Raw genomic sequence first — 22,275 nt, 5'->3', positions numbered from 1 at the left:
TCTGTGACTGAGTCAGCAGACCTAGGAACGTGGGTCACCAAAACACACATCAAGTTTCAGGGCTCATGTGAACATTCAGGAAATCACAGCTTTCAATGTATTACTCTCTCAACCGTAATGTTTGGAATGTCTATAACAAAAAGTTAGGAAAAGGAAACAAAAACAAAAGTAGGAAGTGTCAGGGATTATTGTTTTCTTATCTGACTTTAAAGCAACCAAGATTCTCCAAATGTAGAAAGTATAAAATTCTTGCCAAATGACGACACAGGTAGGGAAAGTTCAAAATATTCACAAGGCAGTTATGTTTGTAAGGTCTGCCCATCAGGAGGCTATTATTGTTACTGGCAGAGAAGCCACAAAATGATTGCATACTGAGGAGAAATCTCTCTTCTCTGGAATTTCACATCACAATAAACAGGGCCCCCCTACCTGGCCCTGTCTGTGCCCCAAACCCATTCACCGTGCTTGGGCCAAGTCATGATAGGTCTTCCCTGGGAGTTTTCCAAACTAGAACTCACCAAAGACAGCCCTTCTCATGGTGGAGGAACTGAGATGTGAGGGTCAGAAGCTTGTTTTCCATCTATGGAGAAACTATTTCAAGAGAAAAAAGTCTATCTGTAGACAATAAAGATAAGAAGCTTGAGAACTGAGTGCTAGAACTAGCCACCACTCAGAGGTCAGGGAGACAAGGAAGGACTGGCAGGGGTTTGTGTCAGAATAACAATTCAATCAGGGAAATGAACATGTTCAGGACTCTCTCTTTTGGATCAAATTACCTTCACTCGACTCCTCGTCTCATAGCTATATATAACATTTTAATACTAAAATTCCCAAATGTTCGTATCTAGCCCTGAGCTTTCTCCTGAGCTAACTCCTATTTGACAGCTCCACTTCAGTGTCTTACAGGCATCTCAAATTTAAAATGTTTAAAACTGAACTCCTAGTATTCCTCAAGAAAGACGTTCCCCAGCATCTTCTCCATTTCTTAATGGAACTTCTTCCTTTCAGCTGCTCAAGTTTAAGATTTTTGGGTCATGTTTGGTGCTTCTCTTCTTCTCACATGCTACATCTAATGTCAAGAAATGACTCAACTTTTCAAGGTATGAGGATTCTAACCACTTATCACCCTCTCCACTGACGCCACTGCATCCAAGCCGTTTTTCCCTGGATCCGCAGTAGAGCCTCCTTTTTCCCTGCTGTCCTAACCATGAGGCAGCCAGTATTCTCATCTCACTCAAGCCAGATCATGATTCCTCTTTACCTTGGATCCTTCAGTGTGAAACTCCTCACCGTGACCTACGTGTCCCATTAGGAGGGAAAATTCCCTCAGCCTCTTTGGTCCTCCCTTCTCTCCTGATCTCTGTTCACCTCACCATCCCTTACGCCAGTCTGCCCCAACAGTCCCTTGGCTGGTTGTTCTAGAATGGATTAGCACCTTCCTTAGGGTTCTACCTTGGGGTTGCGCCTGCTGTTTCCTCTGCCTCACACATCTGCAGGACGTGAGTGTGGCCAACTCCCTCATCTCCTTTGGGTATCTGTTCACGTTTCACATCAGAGGTCTTCCCTGAGCTTTCTATCTAACCTCGCATGCCTTCCCCTGCTTTTCCTTGTGATGTCACCAGCTCATTCATCATTTGCTTCTGTCTTCCTCCCACCAGAATCTATGCTCCTTGAGTACAGGCATTTTGTTTGCTCATCACTTATCAGTGCCTAGAACACTTATCAGTGCCGAGAAACCTAACTGTCACGAGGTAGGCACAAAGTCTATGGCATGAAGCATTCTGATTCCCTCCAGTACATGTCCTCTTCTGCCTCAACTAGACTGAATTGGTCCATATACTAGTATAAACAGTTCATCTTCAATCTTACCTGTCATGTCTTATACTAAAATGTATTAGACTACTTAATGAAAATGGTTTTTTGCCTGTATTTTTGTTCTGACCATTTAATCATGGAACCAGATGCCATTTAACAACCTTTTCAACAATTTAGAAGTTCAGTTCTCCTTTGTACAGTTTTAATATTGTAACTACAGTGACAGCAAGTAATTTTTACTCAATATTTGAAAGCCATGAAACATTCATTTCCCTCTCCAAACTACAGCCCCCATTCTCAAACGAAATCCCAAATAAAGAGCACTGAAATGTGGAATTTCAGTCTAGGCCCCAATTAGGAGCCAATTATTTTGCTTTTGAATTATCTACACTCACCACTTCTCCTATTTCTCTTTCCTGTTATTCAAACTGCATCTCAGGACTTTTTCTAGTACTAATTCATCAGAGATGAGAAAACATGAATATATATAATCAGTTTTTCAACTGGACCACTCAAAACAAAGACTCAAAAGTGTGGTGGTTCAGGAATGTTCACTAAAATGGGGACAGGAAAGAAATCCTGGTCTGCATCTTTCTCCTAAAGGTCCATGATAATTGTTAAGACCTCTCCGCAGAAATGGTCAATGAACACAGATGAATTTCCATCAGGGAAGATCTCAAAGTCTTGGCTACTAGAAGTCACTCTTCTTTCTTTAATATGTTGTTTCCTTTTAAGCAGTTTACTTCATTATGAAATGTCCCAGTATTTTAGATCTACATGAATTTCTATCTGTCCTTAGGCAATATCAACCTTCTCAAAAGAATAAAATTGCAAAAAGGAACTAACTTCATACTATTTTATAGTTTTTATTTTTACTTCTACCTGGCATTAATGGGAGTTTAAATGTCACCATGGACTCATTTATTTTAACTTCCACCTATTGGCTTAACTTGTTGACATTTGGAAACTACTGTTAAGACTAAAAGTTGAAAAGCAACTTTAAAAATATTTTAAGGGAGTAAGTATTCTGAAAATTGTAGCCCAAAATCAAACAAACAAACAAAAAAAGGATTTTCTGATCCCACTTCTGAGCATATATCCACAAGAATTTAAAGGATGATCTCCAGGAGTTACTTCCATGGTTTCTAACAGCATTATTCATAATAGTCAAAAGTAGAGGCAGCCCAAATGTCTATTGATGGATGATAAAGCATGTTATACACTGTACCATGGGATACAATGCAGCCTTAAAAAGGAAGGAAATTTTGGCACAACGTGGATGAATCTGGAGACACCATGCTATGTGACATAAGCCTGTCACCAAAAAACCCAAATACTGTATGATTTTATTTATAGGAGGTACCTAAATCTAAAGTAGTTCAATTCAGAAAAATACAAAACAGAGTGGTATTAGCAGGCACTGGGGTTATTTAGTTTAATTGCAGTTGAGTTCTGCAAGATAAGTTCCAGTGATTTGTTTACAATAATACAATTTATAACCATACACAAAAAATATTTCCAACTTTTTTCATACAGATCTTTGATGGAGGTGGGGTGGTCCAGGTTATCTATATCATATATAGAGACTTTACCCCTTTATTATATTTTCCTTTTAAACACGCGCGTGCGTGTGCGCGCGTGCACACACACACACACAAAGCCTCTCACAAACTTAGCATTACACATACCACATACTAAGCATCCTAAATTACAGTCATTAGGGAAGAATGACCAAGTGCACAGTCTGAAAATAAACTAGCTATTCCGTCTGGTGTTTTATCTTTCTGATTATCTGATTTATGTCTGTCTTCTCCACTATGCAGACAGTAAGCTCCAGCACCTAGTTTTGTTCATCAATGTATTGCCAGGGCCTAGACAGCACCTGGGAAATGGTAAATAAATATTTTGTGAAGCAATGTAAATAGTATTAACTATCGGAGATGTAGTGACACTCAGGTCTATAAGTTCATCATATTCAAGTGCAGTAAGAGATACACCATAAAGGAGGCAGAATCAACTTTCAAAAAACTAATTTTAATCAAAACAAAAATTGTTGATCATTAACAAGTTTATAAAACAGTGATTTAGTTACATAAATAAATTGATATCAGTGTATCAAATCTTAATTACTTTCAACTTCATGAGCATGTTTACATGGGTGATGAAGTACAACCTTTTTTTTTTTCTTTTTACCTATTATAATAAATAAAATGGAGCGCATGAAATAGTTCTTCTAAACAAAAATACCTACAAACATACCTCTAGCGTGTTCTCTAATGAAGGGAACAAGAGACACTGGACAACTTTTGCACCAAAACATAAAAATTGCTTTAAAAAGCACAAGGTTACAGAACCATCAGCTAAAGTAAAGACACTATATACTGTAACCAAAGTTGGTATTTTAATAATATAATGAACAGTTTGGTAGTTAGATCTCCAGTTTGGTTATTTTAAAGCATTAAGACAAGGCAAGATAGAAGGCTGCTTCTGTTTTGAGTAATCCTAGAGAAAATAAAATATATTTAAAAAAAAGAAAGAAAACTGAAAGAACAGTCATACCTACACAACTTTCTGTCCTGCACAAAGTCAAAATACCTATGCAGAATAGATATATAATATATATAATGTTATTTGTGCACAAAGGTTAGCTTATTATTAGCTCACTGCAAAGGCGTTATGTATCATATGTCAATTGTTTTGGAAAACATTTTGCGTTTTGTGTCAAAAGGATATTTCTTTTAAGTTTCCTAGGCTAGGAGGCACGAACCCCAATTCCGGCATACTGTATATTCTTAATGCTAAGGCTTGCTGCTCTGGCTGTGTATTTTGTTGTCCCTCTTTATTCTAGTGCCTGTTACAAGCATGTGTGGTGTAGTGGTTGTTGGTGGTGGTGTGTGTCTGTGTGTATACATATATATATGTATACATAAGTTGTATAAATATATATACATATATAATTTCTCCCAATAGATCTCAGTTCAACCATGCAATCCAAAAGGTGGCTCTGCATAGATGCCCAGCATGAAGTTCACCGCCTGAGCCAACCCTGAAGCAAGGCGCACTTCTAGTCCTTCTGATAGGTTTTCTCTCAGTTTTTTTTGTTTTTGTTTAAAACCAAGCTACTGCAGCTTCAAGTATTTTGCATTACATAGAATATTTTTTATAAATTAGTTAATGTTATATTTTCAATATTCAGACATATACTATAATATATATACAGTACAATAAATGCTCTCATTCTTTTTTTTTTTAATTTTTCTGGATAAATCCCTGAGAATGTATGTTGACAGTCGCTAAGTTTCCACATGCACGAGCATCGTGTGCCATGCTTCTGGACGGACAGCACTGCAAAGCCACGTGAGTCAGCCTTTCACTACTAGTATTTCATTTTGTTGGTTTGTTTAAATATGCTGAAAATGTAAAGATGAGTTACAAAGGAGTAAAGCTGAATCCATTCGAGGTACTTATCACAGGATGGAGGTGTTTTGTTTGGTTTTTAAAGCCATTTCAATTATTTTTTTTTTTTTGAGGCTGTGAACGTATACAGAAAACAGGAGAGCTATGTGGACTTTTGCCACTTGACAACATATACTCAGTGTAAACCAAACCTTTTTAACCTCTCTCTCACACAAAACCAATAAAAAAAAAGAATAAAAAAAAAATAAAGAAAAAGGGAAAAACTGAAAAACACACAAACTTTCACAACATGACAATTTAGTCTGCAAACGCAATATAACTATACACATATAATACCGGTGTGGCTCTGTTCTTTAAGTTAAAAAGGGTACAAAGGCAGGCTCAAGTAAAAACAAACCACCCCTCCCCTCCCCGCCCCCCACCCCATTCATACAAGTTCTATCAACCAAACCTCTCCCGAACCAACATCATCAGTTTCTTTTTGCCTTTGTAGATTTGTTTCAGGTTGTCAATAAACTGTGTAAACTGAATGTGTCCATCATGCGCCATTAGGAAGGTCTCTCGGGCCTTGCTGAGGAACTCTATAAACTCACTATAGTGCCGAGGACTGATGTGTGTGAGTCGTGAGTGTGTTGTGTTGATGTAGGCCCCAATCGTGGCATCCAGGAGTTGCCTCAAGGGGGCTTTGTCCAGTGACATGAGCTTACCAGAGTTCCTCCTTCCATGAAGTCCCACCATGCCAGGAGTGGTCAGAGTGCACCTGCGCAAAATGTCTGACAGTACCGTTGCGCACTTGACACTCTTCACCACCAGAGGTATTATAGCTGCAAGCTCATTTTTGCCGAGGGAGTGGCTGAGCGCACAGGCCCATAAAACGTCATTAATGGCAGGGTGCGTGTCCTGATTATAGCTCAGGTTGAGATGGGTCATGGCCAGGGTGGCCAGTTTGTAGGCCCTCATGGGGTACCCGCGGTGCTCCATGTACCGTGCTATTGTAAAGAGCTGTGTATAGCTCATGCCAGTGGTAGCAGCGTCCAGGACGATTTGGTACGCCGTCTCAAAAGCTATGTGATCCTTTTCACAAAGGGTTAGCGCAGAGAGGGCACAGTTCTGTGGGTCCTTCATGGCGCATTGCAAGGCGAGCGTCCGGGCGCTACTGGCCAGCTTTTCCTGCTGGTGGCAGTCCAGATGGAGACGGACGATGGTACTGTTGGACATCACGGTAGTTGCAACAATACTTGTGGCCTCAGTGGGAGTAAAAAGAGTAAACCAGCTTTGCATGATGCTGTCCAGGGCATAAACACCTGCAAGGAACAAACAGGCCCTATTACTAACAAGAAGTATGGCCAGAGGTCTTATTTCCACTTTCATAATCAATGCTTACATTGTTAACTAACAGAGGCCATGAGCTAGGCCAGAAAATCTTGTAAGGTAATGTGCCTACGAGCAACCTTTTAGAATAAGGTTATTGTGGATTGTGAGAAGCCTTAAAAGAACAAGTGCTTCCTACAATAAGGAAGTGGTCCTCTCAGAAGTTGGTATTTGTACTGTGTTGCTTGCTGTTTCACACAATGACTTTTCACTAATGAGTGCTAGTTTACTGGGGCCTCCTGTTCAGTTACCCACTATAGAGCAAGAGGCAGAAAAAATGCAACCCTCAACCAAACAGGAACTTTATGGGTGGTGTTTTTAAGTTTAAAAAATATATAATACAGAATTTTAAGACACATGAAGCAAGAAATGTCACCCATAATCAACAGAAAGAGTCAATAGAAGTGGACCTACAGATGACTCAGATGTTGGAAATGGCTAATAAAGTCTTTAACTGTTTTACAAAGTACACAGACCCCATTTGCCTCATCTATAGGAATATCCTGAAAGGGAATGATGTGAAGAGAAGGGACTAAATCTCAGAGAGAAATTAGGTATATATCCTGGTGTAGGGATAGAAGTAGTGTGGCAGTTCTGAAATACACATATCTTTGTATAGCTTCAGTAATGCATTATCTTTGTATGACTTCAATAATCCAAGCATGGTGTTTATACTGAGACCAAGTTCCCTTTTCCCAAATTAACCAACCATTACACATTAATGAAAGAAAAATAAGAAGAATGAGTTTACAGTCTCTGCTGTGTCAGTATTTAAACACTGAGATGGCAGTGTCTTCTCAGCAAGAGGTGTATATCCTTTTCTGATGCAAATAAGAAGAAAGAAAGACAGTTTAACCAACATTTATTTTAAATAGCCACCATTTTGTTTGTGTTGCATTCTTGCTGGGGATGTGGTTTTCTTAGTAATGATGATCTACTTTTCTGATGCAGCACAGGGAGAACAGCAGGCTGATGGGTCTCACAAAGAGCAGCTTATGGCCAACCAGGGAATTTTCTTAGGGCCAGCTACAATTTCTCACACATCTGAAAGTCCACTGAAACCACAACCATCGTTTCTCTGCTGGATACTCAAGATGATGAAGGAAAAAACTCAAGAGTAAAGAGGTAACTTTATATGAAATGAACGAAAAGCACTTATTCACTGATTTCTCTCATTTTAAATAACTGGTTGGAGGTCCACAAATGTGACAGTTTAGAATAAGTAAAATGCCAAGTGTGTGCAACTGAAGGGCGGGGTTGAGGTCTGGGCAAGGGAGCCCCTGCAAGTGCTAGAAGGGGCAGGAGCCTTGGAGAAGTCAAGATAACAGGGTGGAAATGTTCTTGGACCTGTAAATGATAGGTAAAATCCCTCCGTGAGGCACCTGGGAAAGTATCTCCCCCAGAGATTACCTACCAACTTCAGTAGCACATGTCACCAGCCATCTCACCATTTCCCGCCGCCGCCAATTTAAGGTTGACAGTGTCATTCTCATAACCTGTAAAAGCAGGGTAACAACATATTTTGGAAGATTATCCTAAGTCAATGGAAAAAGAAAATTCATTCTAAGGAATAAAGTGGTGGGAAGACTCTCTACTACCAGGGGGAAGCATTTTATTTAGAGCAAAGATATATATATATATAAAAATATATATATATAAATATATATATATATATATATTTGGATCTGTCTGTCACCCCGCCACCTCACCCACCCCCATTTGGCCTTGTCATTGCCTAAGAGTCAGGAGGCTCACGTTCTACTCCTATTGGGTCCATTCACCAGATGTGGCATCCTAGGCAAATCAGTCAATCTCTTTTCTCACATGAAAAATCAGACTGAGCATTAAACACAGTCCAGGCTTCCTTCTCCAACCCAGCCTTACATCCCATGGTTTGATTTCTGGGGATCCTTGTGAATTCATTCAAACAAAGAATTTTCATTGGGCAAAGAGGCCTTTGTTTTTATTTTTGTGTACTAGGTATGAGCCCAGGGGTGCTCTACTACTGAGCTACATTCCCTTTTAAATATTCAATTTTAAGGACGGGGTCTTGCTAAGTTGACAAGCTGGCCTTGAACTTCGGATCCTCCCCTCAACCTCCTGAGTAGCTGGGATTATAGGTTAATACCACCACACCCAGCTAAAGAGATATTTTAAAGCAATAATTTTTATTATTCCTTTTAATCTCTGGATGCTCCTTTCTGGTGACTATGAAGTTAACCCCAGGGTCTACAGAAATAAGTCCTCTTTGGCATCATTAGTGATCTGATTTTTTTAGTTTCTAATAAGAGGTCCCAAGACAAACTTATCTGCCTCCTGCTATTCCTCTCATTCTTAGATTCAAAACATCTAGGGATATAACACTCCTAAAAGCCTTTGAAATATGCTGTGGGATTCCTTCTTAGGTTCTAGAAAGACGAGGCAAGGAGTTAGAGTTTATTAATCTGCTATTACCCAGAATTCCAAATAGTAACAAAGTTCATGTTTTGTCTATTTCCTCACCATACCTTTAATATGTTGAAAATGATAATGAAGAAAACTTAAAAAACAAGAATTTATTTTTAAGAAGAAAATTCTAAACTGTTTTCATATAGCTTAAAAGCAATCTCCCATACTCTTTCTCATACAGAACTGCATATTATAGTGATCAGAACATTTTCCTGTGGTCCAATTCTTTAAACTTTATTAATGCAATCACTGTGAAGAAGGAATCTGTAATCAGAAAGTTGAGTAATTATCTAATCTGAGCATTCTATTTCCCATACTTCAGGTACTGAGGGTATCATAATTCCACTGCTTTTTAACAAGGAAAAAAAAAAAAAGCAGCAAATGTTAACAGAGCTCTCATGAGAAAAGTAGAAACAAACTTTGTAGTTCCTGGTTTCTATAGTAATTGTTCAGAAACTATAAGGAAGCAAACATCTATCTGATGACCAACTTATTGGTGTTGCATCCTGTTGAAATATGAAACTGGACCCTTGCCCAATCATCCCTTTTTCCTAATTTTCTCAGGGTTGTAAAAAGGAGCTAGATCTGCCAAATGCAAACATCAATAAAAATTCATACTTCCTCTATGAACTTAACCCTCACAACTGAATCTTTTATTACACATGATAGCATCACTCAAGTCTCCAGCTAGCAATAATTCTTATCCATTCATTCAAAGAACAGTGACATTAAGGCAATAATTCAGAGAATGATTTTTTACAATTGAGAAATGTAAATAAGGCTTCTAAATGTCTAGTCCCTGTACCTCAGATAGTCTGGTTCAGTTGAAAGTGACCCCAGCTCTTAAATACAGTACTCTTCTGAAGTCTAAAAGATTTACAATCTGAAGAGTCATTTACTTGCACTAAAAAACCCCCGAACATACATGATCCCAAGAAATGCCTACAATTAGCAGTCTTTGGTGCCTCAGGAAAGACCACTAAGCACATACCTGCAGGCCCAGCTCCAGAGACACTTTCAAAAGAGTGATGTCTGGCAAACTGTCCATGAGAGTTGCTATTTTAAATGCATCTTGGGCGAGTTTGAAGATGTGTGATGAGGAGTGAATGTTTTTCTGGATGGATTCTAATACTGTTTCTAGCCTCCGAACATCACCTGCAATGAACAAGGGAAAACTCAAGCCAAAACCAAATCTAAGGTAAGTGAGGAAAAATCAATGAAAACCCATGAAACCAAACATACACAATGAGAAGGAAAAAGACAAAACAAAGCACAAGGTAGTTTACCTGACATGTTCACAGATGGTATAGCTGTTACAACTATGCTACTATAATGTCTATGAATCTTGACTTCGCAAAAAGATAGACCCAGACACACCCTCAATGACAAAAAACACATATGGTACAGAACCAACATGAAATAGCAAATAGCTCTCCTAGTTCCAACTTATTCATTTTTAGTGAATACTTAAAGTATCAAAAAGAAAAAGGTAAACAAACTTGATCTACTTCTAAATCTCAACCATTTACCCTTTTGGGGGGGCATGGTAACTAACCTGAAATCGGTTGGCACCAGGTTTAATGATACAGGTAAATAAAGAAAATGCCAGACTCAAATGAACAGTTCCTGTTTTGCCTCATAAGCCAAACATGAATCTAACATCTAAAGAAAAGGACCCCCTCTACAATGTCTGACATAAACACCACTACTGAGAATTGGGGATGGGGTGGGGGGGGCGCTTAAAAAAAAAGGGGGGGGGCGGGCAAACTAACAAATCAGTTATAAGGCCTCCAAGACATTAGCGTACCTTTGGCTGCAGTTAGCATGGTGGATGCCAGCTCACACTGCTGGGATTCAATGTGGCTTAGAGTGAACCAACGAGGGTATCGGTTGGGAACAACTGATGCAATGTGGTGTGGGCGGGTGAGGTCTCCTGTTGGAGCAGTAGATTCCAATACTAGCAACCTGTAATGAGAAGATGAGGAAAGTGGTCTCTAGTTATTATTTATTTGTTATCTTGGCCACAAGGACTAGACTGCAGAAGTCAGAGGAGTCAATAGATGCTGAAAAAAATTGGTCAGGACCTTGGTTCACAAAGAGCTGTAAGAACTATCCTCTGTTGCTTGGACACGAAAGTCATACTGTTAACTGCTGATCACTCAAACCTAAGAGATCTCCTTTCTTTAGCATTATTCAGAAAATTGCAATATTCAGGGAAACTAAGATATTTAACCCAAGCAAACTTTGAAACACAAGCCTTGATGTTTAATTACTATTTTTGAATCTTATTCATTAAAAAATAAAAATCAACAAGAACAGTATAAATGGATATTTAAGACAGATTACAACAATCAGGGATCAGCAAATAGCTCCGATGAATGAGAACTATTAAAACATAAAGTAGGATGGAAAGTAAACAAATATGACCTCCTTTACATATATTCTGAATAATTTCTGCAGAATTATGACAATAGAAATTTAAAGTCAGAATATGTTCTGTCAATATATCAGAGAAGATGCAAACAAATAAATATCTATCTATCCCTGGACAGTTCTGCATAAATTTGGTGTTATTTCTATATTTCAGCAAATCTTTGATTTACAATATATTGACAAATAAAATAACTCTTGAAAACAAAGTACATGCTTACAGATCTCTTTTAAGAACTAAGTACCAAAGAGATAAGTAGAATAAATGCAACTGAAATAATTTCTTTACAATAATCAAAATTCAGGCTAGGTATGTAGCTTAGTGGTAGTGTCTACCCAACATATGCAAACCACAGGTTCAACCCCCATCACCACCACTACCAAAAAAAAGTACACTAATCAAAACACTGGCTTAAAGTCAGGCACACCAAGGTTAGAGACTATGGAGTAAGAGTTATTAGCAGGGTCAGGGAGAAATGCTGGCCTCCTGGCCTTAGTCAAGAGAAGTTATTTCTCTGGAAGTCAAATGACTTTCTCTTTAGTCTAGGGACAAAGAGATGTTAGCATTAGAAACACTGACAAGGTAGGCAAGTAATAAGAATTTTGGCAGGTTTGCCGTTTAGCTTTTTAAAAAAGCATCAGTGTCCCTCCAAGGGATAGGCAAATCTTGGCAGTTACTGTAAAGAAAACCAGTCAACTTTCCTTGGAAGGGGAGAAAATGAATGCTGATGATGCTCTTCCTCAGCTTCCCTCTTCCAGAAGGACTAAGAAGCAAGCAAGCTACATCTCTCTCTCCCTTCCTGTTCCCTTGGCTGCCTTAAAATGCTCAGGTAGGTTACATTACCTCCCTTCTTCCATGGCAAGCCTTTGGGCTAGGGTAGTAGTGGCAAGTGGAAGAGAAAGGTAGAAAACAGTTCCCCTGTCCCCTGCTAGTATTCCCCAGGAAGAAATTGCCTGGGCAGCAACCAAAGAAGAATATAAATGAGTTTCTTGCTTTTCATTAGAGAAGCAAGGCTTTCTGCCTGGCAGACACCATTACATAAGCCAGAACCACACAGAAACCTTATGCTATTTTACCCTTAAATTTACCAGTGGTAGTAACAACAGCATCTGGTGGCATCATAACATTAACATCTTTCCCTTTAAAACAAGAGTAGAGTTTTTAGGAGTAGAATAAGTATAGAGCTGAGCAGCTGTCTCCATAAGAGAACTTCTATTTCAGCTTCCAAAATGGGAATGGGAATCTACTTATAAAAATGTGCTCAAAAATACAAACCAAGTAGTATAAAGCAATCTGGTAGAGGACTGTTGCCTATGTTAGTTATTGCTTTATTCTTTGGTACTTTAAAAATAGACAAGAGAATACAAGGTTTTTCTAATAAGTTACTCAGGAAAGCACAACAAATTAAAGGATATCAGCCTTAAAACACACTGACACAGAGGTGTGTGCACACGTACACATACCCTCTCACTTCATAAATACTAGGTAGGTAAGAGCTACACTGATATATAAGCCACACTCAATATTGTAAGAACAGAATAACTTTGGAGACATTGGTAATTTATAGGTCACGATTTGCTTTTGAATCTTTCACTGAATACAGACAGAATCTATGATGAAAAGCTTTTTATGGGATCAAACTATTCTTCAATATCCTCAAGCTTTAAGATCTACACAGAGCTTGTCTTTAGTTAATCATGATCATGTCTAATCATTACTTTCTGTTAGAAATGCAGGGGTGTTCTACTGATTTTTTTAAAAAGGAAAATGAGAAAAAGCAGATGTTTTAGTAAGAAAGGTAGATGCTTCCTTTAGGTCCTTAAACTCTGATAGATTACATACAAGATTAAAAAATATAATTTTAAACTCATTAAGAAGAATTCACCTTGAATGAATTCATGATAAAAACAATTATTTGCTGAAATTAAAAAGGAATGTGAAAATAAGGTGTACTGGCACAGAAGGGAGGTATTATAATTGTTGTTACTGAGAGGGAGGGCCAAGGAATGCCAGCAGTCAGAGGGAGGCCTGGATCCTGGAGGGCCTTCATAAGCATTCCCTCAATAACATACACATCCCATCCCATCCCATCTTCTCTTGGCCTCCAGCTGATCACAAAGCTGTTCTGGTGGGTGACACAGTGGCCCTCCCGTACTAATGATGGAATGTGGAACTGCAACGGGTATAAAAGCTTCCCTTGGTTACTATATTCAAGGCAAATATATTCATTATTTACCATGGTTTGAAGAATCTAACTTTTCAAAATAATTATTCAGAAGGGGTTCGACTGTTGTCTTATGATTAAAATGGCCTGAAATTACACTGTATTCCTAAATTCTAGCTTAAAGGAAAAGAGGGGAAAACCCTGTATGGCCATAAGCATGACAATGGTTGAAGATGAAATTCTTCCTTCACTTTAAAATAAAATCAAAACAAGCCTTCAAATAGATCATCTCCATCACAACTCAGGAAGCATTAATAGAGTTTCTTTAGCTTTTCTGTTGCCTACAAAGAAACATGAATGAACACGAAGTCAGTGAACAGCTATTTCTCCTGGTAGTGAACGGACTGCCTCTGCCCTGCTGGGCTGTGAATACGTACCGCATTGCTCTCAGTGCAATTTTGTATGCCAGTTCAGCATCATGAGGTAGGAGAGAGGTGAAGAGATACTTGGCAAATGTGTGCATTGGAACACTCTCCCGGTGGATTATTTCGCCTAAACCACTATATGGCCCAGCTGTGGGAAGACAGCATACATGTTTTACATTCCTAAAAGACAAACTAACACTTCTCATAAAGCATACTTCAACATTTTTATGTAAAATCGTAACATACATAAACTTATCTAGGTAAGAATTTAAGCTGACAGTAGAACAGAAAAAATTTTGGGTCCAAAAGATTCCACAGGGTATAGTATCCAATACAGACTTTAGTTCATGAACAATCCCTTAACTGTTCCTTAGCTTAAATGAGAACCACAGAACTAAGGGGCAAATCTCGTTCACAGTGCAAGTACCTCAGAGAAAGGAACCCTCTGAAGCATGAGTCCTTTCAGTGTGTGACAAATGAGCAACCAGATATGCAAATGTGCAAATGACTCTGCAACTTAACTATGGACCCAGCTCCTGGACCCACACAATCTTAGGGCACAGAGATGCCAGGTTTCCAAAAAAGGGTGCTCTGCCTCAGAGTGAGAAGTAACAATACAAATACTTCGTATGTTGTTGCTTCTAGTAAGCAGAAATAGATTATTTATTCTCAGGAAATGATTAATAAAAAGTTAATCATCTGATACCATAGGCAAAAGAAAAAAAAATTCAAAAATCTACTACACTTAGGGCACCAGAAGATCAATTTAAAAAGCAAAATTACATTTAAGTTGTCAAAATTCATTTCTTAGTAAATTCTGATAGGCGTGGCGGCAAAGCAGACATCCCGTGTGCTCCCTGAACGTTGCTCTGAGAGAGCAACATGCTTTTAAAATAAATGCTGAAGGGAAACCACAGTGGTTAGTTCAACCACTCTGCACTCAGGTACTGTGAGGTTTAGTTACTGTAAAGTGTTTTTTAAATTAGTTTCCATGTCACCTTTGGGTAACATCTGTTTCACGATTTCTAGAATTATGAACCATGACAATACTGCTTGGAGGACATAACACATTTGTTTTTCATGAGGAAAATCAAGTCTGGCAAAGAGTTTAGAATGCAAAAAACGTAGTTCAGAAGAAATGGTAGAGGAGTTACTGAATTAGGTGTGGGGTAGCTACATGATACATTCTGGATCATTTCAATGGAAATTATTTTTTAATACCAATATTTTAGTAGCACTTTATTCACTATTTAAGTACTTTAAGTATCATATAAACAACTTATTTTTCATCTAGACAAACAAGTATTCATACTAAATTGAAAATTTTAACAAATCCATTAAGATTTTTCTTTACTTGAAGACATTTCAAAATGTCTTGGTGATCCAATATTCTTCAAAAGTTGATAACATTATACTTCCATCTTTAGTACATATAACAAGGCTACATTGTTACTGTCACAGACTAAATATATGTCTTCCCCAAATTCATGTTGAAGCCTCAGACCCCAATGTGACTAGATATGGAAAAAGAGACTTTACAGAAGTCATTAAAGTCGAATGAGGTCAGAGTGGGATGCTGATCACACAAGATTAGTGTCTTGATAAGAAGAGACACAAGAGAGCTTGCTCTGGCTCTCTAGCATGTGAGGACACAGGGAGAAGCTGGCTGACTTCAAGCCAGGAAAAGAGCCCTCTTCAGAAGCAGTACTGGTCAATACTTGCATTGTGGACTTCCAGCCTCCAGACTGTGAAAAATAAATTTCTGCTGTTTAAGCTACCTAGTCTGTGGTATTTTGTTACAACTGCCAGAGCTCACTGGCACTAACTCTATTTTAACTTAGGACTGACTACAGAAAATTTGTGATTATACACATTCCTTCATGTCCTTTCTGTGTAGCTCTTTAAAGCAAGTTACCTTTTTGCACTATTTGGGAAAAACCAGGATGCATAATCACCTCACTCTGACATCTCCCAACAAGCGAAATATTCAGTTAGGTATCACAGAATTATTTACAGATTAATTAGTATGATCCCTGAACTCAAGAGTACTGAATAACAAGCTGGGCAGGAGGCTAAGGCAGGAGAATCGAGAGTTCAAAGCCAGCCTCAGCAACTTAGCAAGGCCCTAAACAACTCAGTGAAACCCTATCTCTAATTAAAATATAAAAAAGGGCTGGGGATGCAGATTAGTGGTTGAGCGCCCCTGGTTCAATCCCTGGTACCTAAAAAAGAAAAGTACTAAATAACAAAAAAACTGACATTTAGCAATAGGTTGCCCTATAGGTGTTTTTCCAGTATGCCAAATGATCTAGCCAATACTGTGGCCAAAAGATTTCTGCACTGAGCAGCAAAATAGGGTTACTTCTTCCTCTTCATATATCTAGGTCTGTTAATTAATTTACCCCTGAAATTTGCAGAATATAAATGTATGGGACATATTAGCTTCATGCCCCAGCGTAGTAGACTCACAAAGCTCCATCTTTTGGAGTTTATAGAAATGGTCCCTAGGGGACTCCCCTGGATCTGCCTCCTGTCTTGCATCAACAAGTCAACAGGGCTTCTTCTCAGGCACAGTTCCCATAAAAATGTTTTGATGAGCAGGATGGACTAATCAAAGACTAAGACAAAGATCAAAAATATTCATGAATGATGAACCTGGCAATATATTTAAAAAGGTAAATGATAAGCAGATATCGCATATTATAAAACTACCCATCCTCTTACCCAACTTCAATTTAATGGAAATTAAAAGTCAGGACAGCTGGGCAAGGTGGCACACATCTGTAACCCCAGCTACTTGGGAGGCTGAGGCAAGGGATCTAGAGTTCAAACCCAGCCTCAGCAACTTAGCAAGGTCCTAAGGAATTCAGTGAGACCCCATCTCTAATAAAATATAAAAAAGGGCTGGGGATGTGGTTCAGTGGTTAAGCACCCCTTGTACCAAAAAAAAAAAAAAAAAAAGACAACGATGACGTCAGAAGTCAGTTCAGCCAGAGACAGACATCATTAAAAAATGTTTGTGGCTAACAATATTGTTTATATGTCAGAAAGAATTTCATGAAAGAAAATAGTATAATAAAATAATTAGGATTACTCTGAATTTACAAAGATGGGCTTTTTATCTTTAGGGGAAAATAACTTCAGGAGAGTGCTTCAAAAAAATAAAATTAGGAATTTTTACTAAAATGAAGCATGCTATTAAGAAGGCTTGCTTTAGGAATATTTTCCCTTTAAAATCCATTTCTAAGACATACAAAAGTGTATCTTAAAAAGACAATATTATCTTTCAAATTGATCTCTAGCTTTAGACAAAAAAACAAGGGTCAAAATGCTTTTTTCTAAAACTCTTCCTTCACATGTAGCAGTTCAGGATATAAAATGAAGACACAATGCTTTATCAACTTGTCAATCACAGAAAATCCCATAATAACATAAATGGACTTATGAGAGAGAAGCAATTTTGTCAATTAGACACTTCCAATATTTGCACAAAGATTAGGTTACTATAACTAATTCCATTTATCTTTTTGAGAAAAAAAAAAAAAACCCTGAAAAATAGTACCAACCTATTTGTTAGGCCCTTTAAATCTTGAACTTCTTTAGAAAAAGGAGAACAGTGAACTTTCCCTTACAGATTCTATGCAACTTTTTCCTTGGTCAGTCTATGTCTATTGAATCCTGTGAAATGATTACAGCTGTGCAAAGTCACTCCTGTAGCCTCCAGTTCTTTTATATCATGTTCATATGACATATTAAAAACAAAGACATCACGTAACAGTCAATAATTTGCAGGAGTGCCAATTTCTACCTTATTATAAGGTAGCAAATCAAGCAAATAGGAACATGGCTACCCATAATAACTCCCTAAATATCAAAATTGCATTTATCTCAGGAATTACTCAGCCTTATAAAAATGGTCCTTTACAAAGCTTGTGGCATTAAATGCGGTTCATTTCTAACAGGGAATACTATATAACAACCTAAATCAAATGATACAAATCTAAACATCTGTACTTTTTTTATTCAGTGATGATATTTTTTGGACAATGAACATGTCCTTGACACCACCTATCAGTCAGAACAACTACCATATTAAATGCATTCATATAGGACTCATAACCTAAGAAAAATCAGCACCTGAATCAAATCGGCTAAATGAAAGGAAAATTTCTTTGTTAAACTACCTTCTAATAGGAAGACTGCTTGCTTGCGAAAAATTTTCACCAGTGTATCATCCAATTCAATTTCCTGAAGCTTACAAATGAGCTGCTCCTCATTTCGGCAAACTTTCTCTTGAGTGTACAGCCCATCAGGCATGATACGCTGCTGTCCCAGTCCTATCAGGGCTACTTCCACAGCCAGGGTTAAATAGGATTCCCCTTCTTCTAAAAATTTGTGTGCAGGTAGATGTTGGTATTCCAGAGACTTGCAGTGTCCATTTTCTGTAAAATGCGACAAAGGAAAGAGTCAAGCTAGTTTTGCAGGTAGTTTTATAGGCACAAATATTTATTCTAACCAGCACTAGAATAAAGTATTGACTTAATTCTGAGAAAACCAGAAACATGATTTTTGGTTAAAGTGTATAGTTTTCCAATATCTTTCTAAAAGTGACTGTGGGTGACTAAGTGTGTATGTTTTGGAGGATAGAATATTAGGAATATTTTCTCCCACTGAAAATGATTCACCAGAGAAAACTATGTATGATCTTATACTAAGAATCCTAGGAGTGAAAAAAAGACTTTAAACATGATAGTTACGATAACAGTTTTTTAAAGACTGGCATTAAAAAAGAAAATTTTCATACTTTAATTACTATTTTGAAATTTATAATAAAAACAGTAGAGAATCTAACATATGTTACTCAATTTCAAGGTCATTTGTGTTATCCCAGAGTTTTCAGTTATCATCAGATGACTGATTATTTGAGCATTCTCTTGTCAAATAAGGTGCTTTTATTAGAAATTGTAGCAAATTTCAATCATCCAACTCCCAAGGAAAGTGAACTCACACCCATACTTTTTTACCTTCCTGACAAAGAGTTTGGGTGACCTTAATCCATAAAAGCAACCACCACAGGGGAAATTATGAAGGGCAAGATAATCAACCTTCTAAGTTCATCAGTTATGGGAGTAACAACAGGACATCCGTGGCTCCCTTCTTCCTTACCCTCCACCCATGGCTCTTGGGCAGTCTGCAGGGATGATTCTTAGTGTTCAAAGGGTCAAGAGAACTCTCAAAACACCACTTTAAAGGAATTCGTGATGTAAAACAGTAATAAATGGTACTTAATACTCCCTTTAAAGTGGACTTATAATATTTAAGTCATTTTAATGCAAAGATAAATTTAAAAAGCAACTAAATTAAATTTTCTGTTTCTAAATGCTACGATGCCTATCCTTATTTTTTCATCTTTATGTTGGAAAATAGTCATAAATGCAGATAAATTCTTAGATGCAGAACAATGGTCATAAGAAAATAAATATTTTTAAAGTTCTTGACACATGCTTCCTGCTGTTGTCTCTAAGACTTTTCTCTGCTTGTGGAAGCCTGCCTCAAAGCCTGTGAGCACCCACTTCCTTGTTCTCTTAACTAACCGTAGGTTCTACAAGGCTTCATAAAGCATAATATAAAGAAAAACAAAGACTAGTGCCACTCAGGGTTTCAAAAAAAACAAAAAACCCATCATACTAATGTGTCAATGATTTTACCTGTAAAATCTGAGAACCCAGAGAAGTTTTCATCATCAGTGTGGCAGGCTTCCATAAGGCTACTGAAGAGAGTGCCCACAGGGTCTAGGGGATGTCCGACCCAGCCTTCCAGATTGGTTATTGAGGTTATGCTTTTATGGGGTAGCTCTGTATAAGAAAAGGGAATTGAGAGATAGGGAACAGAAGGGAGGGGGAAGGAGGGAAGTAGAGGAAGGAAAGACTTTACTGTTTAATAGTAGTATCCTGACAAATTAGTACTAATACAGATGAAAATCCCCCTATAATTAAAAATAAAAATAAAAAGGTACCATATTTCCTAACTTGTGAACTATTCTGAGTTCTAAAGGTTTACCTGTAAATCAATGTAAATGGCACTAAATTCCAGGACAGCTCTCAAACATCTATTTCATTCATGTATCCAATGTACTGGGTTAACATTACCATTCACATTACCAAATCACGTTATAAGGGGATTAATGAATTCCAAATTTTAATCTGAGAAGGCAGTGATATGAAGACCCCTGGAATCATCAAGTAGTTAACTCTACAACTACATCAAGAAGCTGTCTGCAGGAGTCAGCACTCACTGGCTCATCTAAATTGAGGACTTCAAGATCCTGGCTTAAACACAGATTTCCATTGTTTAGTATCATTAAATCACCCTCCATTCACTTCACAGAAGTCCTCCTTATTACACATCTCTAAGTCATTTAAGATAGGAACTTTGTGACAAAGGTGAATAGCAGAAGATAGCGCATATGTGGAGGAAACATTTTCTTTCCATTTTTTTTCCCCACAGAATGTCAGCCTTTTTGAGTTACATTATGGAGTGCTGAGGAAAAAGTTGCAAATGTTTTAAGATATATTCCATTGCTGTAAAGTATTATCTGTATCTAAATGTTTTCTAAGACAAGAAATAATAGTAGCTCTTCCTTAAAGGAAAGCATGGAGGCTATGAGGAAAAATAAACAAGAAAAAAATTGACTTATAAATAGCCAAAAGGTCATTTCATGAACTTATCATTCCTTCATAAGTCCTCTGGTTTTGAATTATTAACTATGAGTACATATAAATGAAAACTGGCTTGGCACAATGTATTAAAATTTATTTGTTTGGTTCTAGATTTCTTGGAAAGGTCCTTTCCTTTGGATTCTACCAATGGTTTTCTTATAAACAGCTTTAAAAAAAAGAAACATGAGCATTACTCTTGGGAATAGTCAAATATTGGGGGGAAAAACCCTGTGTTAAGGTAAGTGGTGTGCTTATACAAATAAATATATTGTCAAGTGATGAAAACTGAGGAAATGGAAGAAAAAGACTTTGTTTTCAGAATCAAGAAGCTAATAAATCATGCTAAGAAACACTGATGATGTTAAAACACTATATTTACTAATCTTGGTCCATTAACAAGCAACTATTATTGGCACTTTGGATTTTTATGATAGCTACAAAGTCTATTCTTCCAATATGGACATACAACAATAGCAAAAAAGCAGGGAAAGATACAGATATAACAGATACAAAATCTAGGTAATACTTAAGAGTACAGTATGAAATAGAAGTTTTCATCACTTGTATGATAACAGAGAAATGGTCTAAGAAAAGTCTAGATTTAGGCTATACTATTATCTCAAAGACAAAGAAGTCCACCCTAACATGCTTTCTAACTGAACTACATGAACTAACATTTGTATACTTTGTATTTCTTAGCTATTGCAACATTTTCTAACCAAAATTTAAAAATCATTTCTTAGTAAAATTTATATGAATTTTTTAAAAAATGAGATGATCATCATGAGTTAGTTCTCTTTGCACTACAATAAGTGCTGTACTCTTCCTTAGCCTGAATATTATCTTTTATACTAAACAGAAGTAAATGCCTTTGGCCAAAGATTGTGTGAATATTTAGGGGAAGAAGAGTTTCGGAAAAATTTTTCAAAGGTTCTAGCAATATTTTTTGCAAACACCAGTAATGATGTGAAGAACACGAAAAATTGACCAAAGTAGTCACATATCAGGGTTATTTACATTCCAAATCCATCTGAACTTTTCATTCTTTGGTTCAAATTGTAAATGTGGATTTTTTTTTCACTGTATAAATGATAGTGCTAGTTAACATTCACAATACTTCTAATATAAAAGTCACTGAAAGTTATGACAAACACATGCTCCAACCACCAGCCTATTTCAATAACTTTTAATAACTTAGTTGTACTCAAAGCATATGTATGTAATCACCCAAAGAATAAAAACAAAAATATAACCAAAAGGGAAAAAAAAAGTCACACAGCCACTAAACTAAACCTTCTTAATTAAAATTACAGAGTAAAAACAAAACAAATCAACCAGACACATTAAAAATTATATTTCCATGATTTCTAAACAAAAGTATTTAATTTCATAGACATCATTTTATGAACAATTAAATTTACACCTATAGAATAAGAAGTGCATAGATCAATGAGAAAAAGCATACAAATTTCACTCTGATGATTA

At 37.2% G+C, this 22,275-nt stretch overlaps 1 protein-coding gene across 2 annotated transcripts in view; it reads right to left on the bottom strand.

Annotated features, from left to right (window-relative positions):
• Positions 1-3,828: 3,828 nt before the first annotated feature.
• Positions 3,829-22,275, bottom strand: part of Zswim6 (zinc finger SWIM-type containing 6) — a 180,808-nt gene continuing 162,361 nt past the window's right edge. For both annotated transcript variants that reach the window (XM_047555529.1, XM_047555530.1), the window contains exons 8-14: positions 19,780-19,926; positions 18,256-18,513; positions 14,084-14,219; positions 10,859-11,016; positions 10,043-10,206; positions 8,018-8,099; positions 3,829-6,536 (exon numbers count right to left, since the gene is read on the bottom strand). In XM_047555529.1, coding sequence (XP_047411485.1) covers positions 5,674-6,536; positions 8,018-8,099; positions 10,043-10,206; positions 10,859-11,016; positions 14,084-14,219; positions 18,256-18,513; positions 19,780-19,926 — 1,808 coding nt within the window. In that variant the 3' untranslated portion in view covers positions 3,829-5,673. The remainder of the gene's footprint in view (positions 6,537-8,017; positions 8,100-10,042; positions 10,207-10,858; positions 11,017-14,083; positions 14,220-18,255; positions 18,514-19,779; positions 19,927-22,275) is intronic.

Source organism: Sciurus carolinensis, chromosome 6, assembly GCF_902686445.1.
Source record: "Sciurus carolinensis chromosome 6, mSciCar1.2, whole genome shotgun sequence".
Classification (NCBI taxonomy): Eukaryota; Metazoa; Chordata; class Mammalia; order Rodentia; family Sciuridae; genus Sciurus; species Sciurus carolinensis.
This window is presented reverse-complemented; position numbering and strand designations above follow the sequence as displayed.